A 10,281-nucleotide genomic window follows, 5' to 3' on the forward strand; every position below is an offset into this window, starting at 1 on the left:
TTTTTTGAGTTTTTTGAGACAGGGTCTCACTATGTAGTTCAGACTGCTCTGGAACTCACTGTGTAGCCCAGGCTGGTCTAGGACTCACAGCGATCCTCCTGCCTCAGCCTCTCAAGTTCTGGGATTACAGGCGTGTGCTACCACGCCTGGCAAATATTTCTGGTTGCGAAAAACCCAGTTTTATTTTTTTGTTTGTTTTTGTTTTTTTGGGTACCAGGGATCGAACTCGGGTCCCTGTGCTTGCAAAGTAGGTGCCGGAACCACTGAGCTAAATCCCAGGCCCACCTATCACATCTTGATAATTTTTACTTTCCTCCTCCTCCTCGCCTTCTGGTCTCCCCCACCCCAGGTCCTCTTGAAATCTCTCAGGGTTGATAGACAAGCAGGGTTGCTGCTCTGGGGCTCGATTGGGCTTTCCTCTAGCAGAGAGGGGTTGCCTGACCTGTTCATTCCGAACTCCTCTCCAGCTGCTCCTGGAGCATCAGGGACTGCAGGACATGCCCGATAAACTACACTGAAGTATACAGGTTTCCTCATGTTACTCATGTGGGTGCTTCAGGGTAGTGTGGGCTGCGGGTGTGCTCAGTGGCAGAGTACTTACCTTGAGTGCAGGAGGCCAAGTTTGGTCCCCAGCACTGTACAGATTCCAGGTAGGCGTGGTGGCCCATACCTGTAACCTCAGCACAAGGAGGCGCAGGAGGAGCTAATTCACTTGCTTTTCAGAAAATGAGAATAGTATAACTTGTTTCCCTTCTCTGTTCCTAGTGGGTGCTTATAATGGATTCTTCTCATTTTTCTCTTTACATTTAAGTAGCCCTGGGCCGGAGATTTAGCTCAGTGGTGCCGCCTCCTGCCTTGCAGTTGCAAGGACCTGAGTTCAATCCCTAGTACCAAAAATAAATAAATAAATAAATAAATAGCCTTATTCCACTTTTTCCTCTAAATTTCTTATTTTGAACAAAAATTTAAAATACTTTTAGCACATGCCTGTAATCCTAGCACTTGGGTTGACTGAAGCAGGAGTTCGAGGCCAGCCTGAACTACAAAGTGAGACCCTGTCTCAAAAAAAAAAAAAAAAACTTTCATACTTACTTAGTTGGGGTATAAATCTTTAAGTAAGTATGAAGCCCTCTTGTTTGGCTTTTCACTATCTACCTTTGGCATTCTGGGTCGAGACTTGTTATATTCCCTTTAGCTATTACAAAAAACACTCAGTACGCATTTGTGACCGTAAAACAGGGAGTTCTGCCAGGGACAGACCTGTAATCCAACTAATTGGGAAGCTAAGGCAGGAGGATAGCAAGCTGGGGGCTAGCTTGGGCAATTTAGCAAAAAACGAAGTCTCAAAATTTGAAGAAGGGCTGGACATTTAGCTTAGTGGTAAAGCTTTTCTTGCCATGACCCTGTGCTCAAGCCTCAGTACTGCAGTTCAGCCAGTCCATCAATTGAGCAAGCGTGCAATTCTCAGGTGAGATGCTGGCGACTGCTTCCGCTTTCTTTCTGCTCCCCACTCCTCACTCTTTCCTAAGAACAGTTATTTTTTTTTCTCTGCTCCTGTTTACCTGTCTGTCCTCTCTCTCTCTACAGTGTGAAATGGTCACCAGTGACAGACAGAGAGACCTAGAAGTTAATTTCAAAGAATTGAGAACAACGAAAACAAAGCCAGAACTACTGAGTAGCCCTATTCCCCCAGGCCACATCCCGAAACCCATTGTGATGCCTGACTATGTGGCGTGAGTATGGGTCTGACTTCCGGGGGTAGCACTTGAGGGGCCCCACTCCTAAGACATCTGTGTCAGGGCTGACAGGTGAATCAGAGGTGGTGTGGGGCCCATAGAGAGTAAGCTAAGCCAATTTTCATTGAGCTTGTTCCAGTGAAACTTACGTTTATGCTTTTCCCTTAGAAAATACCCTATGATTCAGACAGACGATGAACGAGAGCGCTACAAAGCCGTGTTCCAGGACCAGTTTTCAGAGTACAAGGAGCTGTCTGCGGAAGTTCAGGCTGTCCTCAGGAAGCTGGACGAACTGGATGCCGTGATGAGTAGGTTGCCACACCACTCCGAAAACCGACAGGTCAGTGTCTGCAGCTCCCTGAGGTAGAGGGGACACTGAGGTTTAGAGGACAGACACACTGACCGTTTCAAAAATCCAGAACCATCTGTCCGCTATCTAGGAAAGCATTTGAGATCATCAAGATAATAACTGGTGCGGATTACTGTTTAGCAGGGCGTGGGGTCACACACCTGTAGTCCCAGCACTCAGGAGGCTGAGGCAGAATTGCCTGAGTCCAGCCTGGGCAACATAGCGAGACCGAATCTTCGGAAGAGGGGCGTAGAAAGAGCAAGCAGGCCCCAGTGTCCATTTGAGCACAGCTGAGAGGGAAGCGGAGGCTGGCTGAGAACTGAAGCCAGAAGCCGGTCTGTGACTCATGGTCTCAGCGCAGGGCCCAAGGTCTTCACTTGTGTACTTGGTGTGGACTCGATTTGGACAGCATGCTCTCCCCATGTCAAGGCAACTTGCCAGATGGAAGGGTCCTGGGTACAGCAGAGCGGAGAGGCTGACATAATGTTCCTGTACTGCAAGCCAGTCATTTCCAAGGGTCTGTAACATGACACAGCCAGCGAGTGAACAAGTGACAGTCCCGCAGGTGTCACCAGCATCTCCTGCTGTCCTTACTAATGTCGAGGGTTGGCTGTACCCAAAGTTAACTTCTCAGGCTGGGCAGTGGTCTGCAGAGCTCAGTCATGGTCCCGCCATGACCCCATGGAAGGGTGGGAGGATTGTTGTGAGTTAGGGCTGTCCTGGGCTACACAGTGAGTTCAAAGCCAGTCTGGGCTACACAGCAAGATCCTGTCTCAAAAAAAAAAAAAAAAAAAAAAAAAAAAAAAAAAAAAAAAAAAAAAAAAAAAAAAAAAAAAAAAAAAAAAAAAAAAAAAAAAAAAAAAAAAAAAAAAAAAAAAAAAAAAAAAAAAAAATGTTGGGAAGAGAGGATGTGGGTAAGTGGTGGGGAAGCTTTTAGAACTAAAAACTGCTACAGTTTATTTTTTTGTAATCTAACTTTTGTAGCCCTCTACATAGTTTACATAGATACCATGAGGGCATTGCTGTAATAATCTGTTCCCTTTGGATAGATTTAACCTGTCAACTATATTTACTGTAAAACTTGGAACAAAATTACAAGGAACTTATATTAGGTATTTTCAAAAGTCAGGGCCTCTACCTCCTAATACCAGCATCTAATTACTTGAACTTTCCAAAGGGAATAATAAGTGATTATAATAGCTACTTCAAGAACTGAGTGCAGTGGGGCAAACCTATAATCCTAGGACTCTGGGAGGCTGAGGCAGGAAGATCGCAAGTGTTCTAGCCCAGCCTGGGCAGTTTAGCAAGACCGTCTCAATCCAAGGTTCCAGGAGAGCTTGGGGGTAGCTGAGTGTAACAGCACAGAGTTCACTCCCTAGTACCACCAAAAAGAAAGAAAGAAAGAGAAGGAGGGACAGGGAGAGGAAGAGGACCTTCTGTGGTTATTATGTACCAAGCACTTTACTTGTAACTGAACCTTGCCACAACCCCTGGAGGTTCTTTCGGTTATGATTCCCATTTTACTGATCAGGATTCTGAGTCTTACAGAGGGAGAATAGCTTGTGAGGGTCCCACAGCAGGGAGTGATGGCGCCAGGATGGGGTCTAGCCTTGCTCTCTACCATCCACGAGTCCCGGGGACTGCAGGTAGAGGGCCCTCAAGTATGTGTCCAGTTAATTAGATTTTGTATGTGAATATTCTCATAATTTTAAGTTCAAATTGTGTTCTTTCTAATATACCCAGTGTTGAGACATGATTTGAACAAATGCAAATTTTTTAACTCAAATGTACAATGTATTATTTTTAGGAACATGAGAGAATTTCCAGAATCCATGAAGAGTTTAAGAAGAAGAAGAATGTGAGTAAAACAGTTTTCTTTCTCGCAGTGTATTCTTAGCCAAGTACTTGGGGGATCATTGCCAGACTTCAGAATCTTTTAGCGGAAGTACAGTCATCCTCCTTGTCCCTGATCTTGTTTTCAAAGATCCACAGTTCAGCAGTATCCGAAAATAATAGTTCCAGAAATAATTCATAAATTATTTTTATTGTTGTTGTTTGTTTTTAGACAGGGTCTTGTTATGTAGTTCATGCTGGCCTTGAACTCACTATGTGGGCCAGGCTGACCTCAAACTCCGAAAAATCCCCCTGCCTCAGCTTCCTAAATTGCTGGGATTACAGGCATGCAGCACCACACATGACTGAATTCCTAAATTTAAATCATTCACCCTAGTGAGTGACGTGATGAGATCTCACGCCCCTTGCCCCCTCCTGCCCTGGTGTGGATCAGCCCGAGGCCCTGCATCCTTACCCTGCAGTTGCCAGCAGCGGTCTCGGTTACCAGACTGAATGTCAAGGGAACAGGGCTGGTGTCGCAGAAGCCCTAGCTTTGTTTAATGACAGCCCCAAAGCTCAGAGTTCTGATGCTTGCAATTTTACTACGGTTTACTATTCCGATTGTTCTTTTTACTGCTAGTTACTATCGTTAGTCTGCACTGTGCCTGACTTACAAATTGAGCCTGATCCCGTGTAAGTCTCAGAGTCATGTGGCATACATAAAGGGCTCCGTGCCCCTGGTCTCAGTGTGCACTGCAGGTCTTAGAATGCACCTCCTCGATAAGGGGGCTCTGCTGTGTTTCTTTTTTCTCCCCCTTTTATTAGTACGGTATATGTTTGCAGTGAGTAATAGATGGACTCACTGTGGGGAATTGAAACATACACATCTCTCGTCTTGATCCTACTTACTTCCTCTCCCCTCTTTCCTTTCATCGTCCCCATCCCTAGATCTCCTTCCCATCTCACTAAATCTATCCTTGTCCCCTATCACCTTTCTTTTCTTTTTCTCCTAAATGATGTATACTTGGAATTTCTCAAGCATGATATACGCAACCTTCTCTATCTGATTTATTTCACATAACATTAAGGTCTCAAGGAGCATCCATTTTCCTACAGGACTCACTTGTATCCTTCTCTGTGGCAGAGTAGTACTCCACTGTGTGTAAACACCATCTCTTCCTCTGTGAATGCGCATGTTAGCTGCTTCCCAGATTAGCTACTATGGGTGAGCGTGGATAGCTGCATTGTGTTGCCTTGTTGTATTTCTGAAGATGCTGCTTACGGGGAACATTGATGGCCGCTGGGTGCCTCTCCTTAGCCTGTGCCCTACTTTCTGCTCTGTCCTTGCCAAGGCCGAGGGAAGTGAAGTGAGACTCACAATTCTTCCCTCTGTCACCTTCCAAACACGTAACTCACTCTGCATCTTCACACCTTCACTGCCTGTCACAGTGAGAAGCTGGAGCCACCTTGATTAATCTTTCCTGTACTTACTATTTTCTTTTTTATATACTCCATACTACAGCTGCCTCCGCTCTTTGTTTTTCCCACTTTATTTTGCTAAAACTCCTCGAAAAAGTAAAATCTATTAAAAAAAAAAAAAAAGTAAGGGAGGCAGGGATGTAGCTCAATGAAACAGCACCTGCCTGGCAAGCGCTAGGTCCTGAGTTTGATCCCTGGTACTGAAAAAATAAAATAAAATAAAAAATTATAAGTAGGGGGTTGGGGAGTAGCTCAGTGGTAGAGCTTTTGCTGAGCGTATATGAGACCCTGAGTGCAATCTCTAGCACCACCAAAGAAAAGGAAAGCAAAGTAGAGCACTTGGCTGTGTCCTGATAAGGTCGGTGTTACAGCCTGCCAAAGGGAATTGGGACCCACGGGGCCATTTTCCGGGTGATGATGGATGCTTATCTTACTGACTGACAAAGCTGGATGCTACAATAATAGCTGTATTTCTTTTCTAGGATTCTTCATTTCTGGAAAAAAAAGAACGCTGCGATTACCTCAAGAGTAAACTTTCTCACATAAAGCAACGAATTCAAGACTATGACAAAATAATGAATTGGGATGTACAAGGTTATTCTTAAGCCTTACTTGGAACTTTTTTTTTTTTGTACCAAGGATCAAACTTGGGACTGTAAGCTTGCAAGGCTGCAGCAGCACCACTGAGCTAAGTCCCCAGCCCACTTGAAACTACTTTTTTATAGTCAACCTACTATTTATTTACTGCCTTTTTTATGCCAGACTCTGGTAGAGAATCAAATTGTCTTGAATCAGCTCCTAGTTGCTTAGCCAATAGATGGTGATGATCAGTGTGATTTTGCACAAACGTTTCAAAGCAAACCAGACCTGCTGAGGGCTTTCACTGAGAATGGGAAAAATCCTGGATTCATCTGCGCACTTTCCTGTTTGTCTATCTTGTTAAAAATACATTGTTGGCTTTGCAAGCACAAGGTCCTGAGTTTGATCCCCAGTACCAAAAAAAAAAAAAAAAAAATTTGTCTACTGGACGTGGTACCATGGTGGGAAGCTGAGACAGGAGGATCACTACAAGTCCAAGGCCAATGAGGGCTACATAGTGAGTTCAAGGCAGCCTGAAGTACATATTTTGACCCTGAAACCCCCCTAAAAACAAACCAAAGAATGCAGTGTTGTTGTAGAGATTATAACCTCAGGGTGTGCTGAGCAAGGGGGCTACCAGTTCTGGTACTGCTTTTTCTTTCCTCAGGCAGGTTCCTGGAATTTTTCTAGGTCAAATATCTTCCCAAAAGAAATTCTTAAGGAAAATCATTCCTTTTCTCAAATCCAGGATCAACAATTGTCAGGCTTTGTGAACTTGGGCAAGTTGCTGAACCTCTCTGTGCCTGTTTCTTGTAGGAAATGCGAGGAAGGTCATACCTGGTACTTCTGAGATGGTTATGAGGGTTGAATGCACTTGTGTTTGCACAGCATTGAGGACAGGGCCTGGTTGTGTCTGTGGATCTCTGGAAAGGTCTGGGACGTGGATAAACTCCCTAGGAAAGGCCCAAAATGAGCAAGCCCAGCCTGCTAAGCACAAGGCCCTGTGTGTCACAGCGGTCTTTTTGTGTTGGCAACTCCACATGTAGCCTTAGGCTAATGCTTCGCCATGGCTCTGTGGCTCTTTGGGCTCTACCATAGCCTCTGTGTCTTTTTTTTTTTGGTACTGGGGATTGAACTCTGGCCATTGTGCTTGCGAGGCAGGCAGCGAAACCACTGAGCTAAATCCCCAGCCCTCTTTTTTTATTTCTTTTTGTGGTGCTAGGGATTCAACCTAGTACTGAGTTACATTCACAGCCCTTTATTTATTTTTTTCATTTAAAAAATGTTCTAAGTGGTTAGTTGCCCAGTTTGGACTTGAATTTACAGTCCTCCTGCCTCAGCCTCCCAGAGTGCTGGGATTGCAGGTGTGGCCCCACACCTGGCTCCCCCTCACATCTGCAGTTAGGGTCACCGTGTGCACACCTCTGTGTGCCCATTGCCCAGCCTGTCCTACACGAGTGGATAGAAGGACAATGTGACTGTTGCTGTCTTTCCTGGCCCCTGTGACAGCATCTAGCGCCCCGTGATGCCACCCACACTAGGCTTCTCCCTTCAGTTTATGGGGAAGCTCCATCTACTAACCATCTTGGCTTTGAGACTTTATTCATAAGAAAGGTTTTATTTTTGTTAGTGTAAACAGATTTTCTTTAAAAAAAAATGATCAGACAGTGAGGTGCAGTGGTATATACTTGTAGTCCTAGCTACTTGGGAGGCCGAGGTAGGAGGATTGCTTCAGCCTAGACTAGCTTAGGAAATATAGCAAAACCCCATCACAAAATTTAATAATCGTCTTTTTTTTTTTTTTTTTTTTGGTACCAGGGATCGAACTTGGGACCTTGTACTTTCGAGGCAGGCAGTGGAACCACTGAGCTAAATCCCCAGACCCATCACCAAATTTTAAAAGTATACAAATTTTTCAGGCCTGGAGGTATAGCTTAGTGGTAAAGCACTTATCTGGTGTGTGTGAGGTCCTGTGTTAAATTCAAACACTAAAAAAAATTGTTTAAATATTTAATATATTTATTGTTATTGGCTCCCATTCAGCAGGATGTGTCTGCAGTTTCCCAGGTTTAGAAGCACAGTTTCTGCCCAATAGAGCTCTCATTCAAACAAACAATGTTCAGAGTTTTCTAAAGTGAGGCCAGAGGAAAGCACAAAGAAAACAGGGCTTAGAACGCGTTGGTCACTAACTATAAATGCTAATCTTGGAAAACCATTCTGTAACACTGATTTTTTAAGGTTTTGTTTCATGGGGTTTGGGTTTGTTTTTTTGTTTTTTTTTTTGGTACCAGGGATTGAACTCGGGTCCTTGCACTTTCAAGGCAGGCAGCAGAACCACTGAGCCAAATCCCAGCCTGAATTTTTAAAGGTTTTATACCAATAATTAGGTGAATTAAAATTTCACTTAGCTATTTGCTATTGTTTTCTGTGTGTTCTTGTTTGCATCTTAGCATTCCTGTGTTGCAATCATGTTATCCACCTCCCCACCCTCCAGAACCAGGGGTCAAACTCAGGACCTTGTACTTTCGAGACAGGCACAGTGCCACTGAGCTAAATCCCCAGCCCCATGTGATCATGTTCTTGAAAATATTTTCTCTGATCAGAAAAATAAATGAGCCAAGTATGGTGGTGCAAGTCTGTAGTCCCAGCACTTAGGAGGCTGAGGCAGGAGGATTGCTGCGATTTCAAGGCCGGCCTGGGCTACAGTTCAAGACCAGCCTGAACTGCATAGTGAGACCCTGTCTCAAAAAAGAAATAATATGTATATAGGTGATGCATTTATTTAGAAAATAAGTTCATACTCCTAACAAACACAAATAAATTGCCCATTGTTCTACCCCCAGAGATAGTTATTGTTAATTTTTGAGATACAGAGGGGTGAGTCCAGGGGCTTCACATGGGCTGAATCTCTAGCCCAGCCTGCCTTCCTGCTTGCCTGCCTGCCTTCCTTCTTTCTTTCTTTCCTTCCTCCTTCCTTCCTTCCTTCCTTCCTTCCTTCCTCTCTCTCTCCTCCCCTCTCTCTCTCTTTTTCTTTCTTTCTTAGTATACTTATACTCACTAAATTGCCCAGGTTGGGCTTGAACTTTCAATGTTCCTCCTCAGCTTCCCAGAGTGCTAGGATTACAGGCATGCACAACCGCACCCAGCTGTTATTAACATTTTAGAGCACATCTTTTCATTCTCTGCTTTGTGTATGCATTTATATGAGTATATTATGTAGAGAAAGATTTTGGTGGTATTTGAAGAAATGCCTTCCTATAATCCCAGCACTCTGGGAGGCTGAGGCAGGAAGATTTTAAATTCCAGCCCAACCTGGGCAATTTAGCAAAACCTATCTCAAAATTAAAGGGGGTGGATAGGGATATAGCTCAGTGCAAAGGCTCTGGGTTCAATTCCCAGTATTTCAAAAGAATTAATAAAATTATATTCTGTTTTCCTTCTCCTTGGCAATATCTAAATCATGTAATTTTTCTGTAATTAAAGTTTTTACGTTTTTCTCTTTCATGTTAATGCAGTTCCATTGTAGTGTATGGGTTTAAATGGACTCTTGTTTGGTTTTTGTTTTCTGAGACCAAGTCTCACAGTATTGCCCAGGCTGATCTCAAAGTTGTGGGATGGAAGGGACCTGGCCCCTTGGTGCCCCTTGGCCTCGAGCAGCTGGGGTTTGGGGACAGCCCTGTCTGGCTTTGAGGGTTTGACGTCCCTGGGATGAAAGAGCAAGGAATGGGCGGTGGCCTCAGGCAAAGCACTGAACCCCTCGAGAAAAAGGGGCCAGACCAGGGAAAGGGCCTGAGATCCTGTGGTAAGCCATTCACCTCTAAACATCCACATTTAGTTTTACACTTTTATTCTGACATTGGTGATGAGAAATTTTCATTAGCAAAAGCATAACTGATTATCAATAGCTGGTGGCTGCATTTATTATATGCTCAGGGTATCTTTGGAAGTCTGTCTGTGGGCACAGCCCACCAGCTCCCTCATGACTCACACACCCCAGTTTTCTCATTTTGGCTGACTCCCAGGTCAGTGTGATAAGACAGGGTCTAAGTCACTACATCGCCTAGACTGGCTTTGAACTTTGGCCTCCCAGAGTGCTAGGATTACAGGTGTACAACTGTTAGGCCTAGCTCAAATTTAAATAGTTAATTCTGCTTACCTTGTTGTTTGTTTAATACATAACCCTATCATTTAAATGCGGCCTGGCATGGTGGCACACGCCTGTAATCCCAGCACTCGGGAGGCTGAGGCAGGAGGATTGCTGTGAGTTCGAGACCAGCCTGGGCTACATAGTGAGACCCTGTCTCA

General features: G+C 44.4%; 1 protein-coding gene across 1 annotated transcript in view; it reads left to right on the top strand.

Moving 5' to 3' along the window:
• Marveld2 (MARVEL domain containing 2) overlaps positions 1-7,141 on the top strand; it is an 18,414-nt gene extending 11,273 nt beyond the window's left edge. Inside the window, exons 4-7 of the mRNA XM_010637312.3 lie at positions 1,588-1,733; positions 1,905-2,076; positions 3,893-3,943; positions 5,880-7,141. Of these exons, the coding sequence (XP_010635614.1) occupies positions 1,588-1,733; positions 1,905-2,076; positions 3,893-3,943; positions 5,880-6,002 (492 nt within the window). The 3' untranslated portion in view covers positions 6,003-7,141. The remainder of the gene's footprint in view (positions 1-1,587; positions 1,734-1,904; positions 2,077-3,892; positions 3,944-5,879) is intronic.
• Positions 7,142-10,281: the final 3,140 nt, after the last annotated feature.

This window comes from Fukomys damarensis, unplaced genomic scaffold (assembly GCF_012274545.1).
Source record: "Fukomys damarensis isolate Sample0158 unplaced genomic scaffold, DMR_v1.0_HiC HiC_scaffold_1, whole genome shotgun sequence".
Lineage (NCBI taxonomy): Eukaryota > Metazoa > Chordata > Mammalia > Rodentia > Bathyergidae > Fukomys > Fukomys damarensis.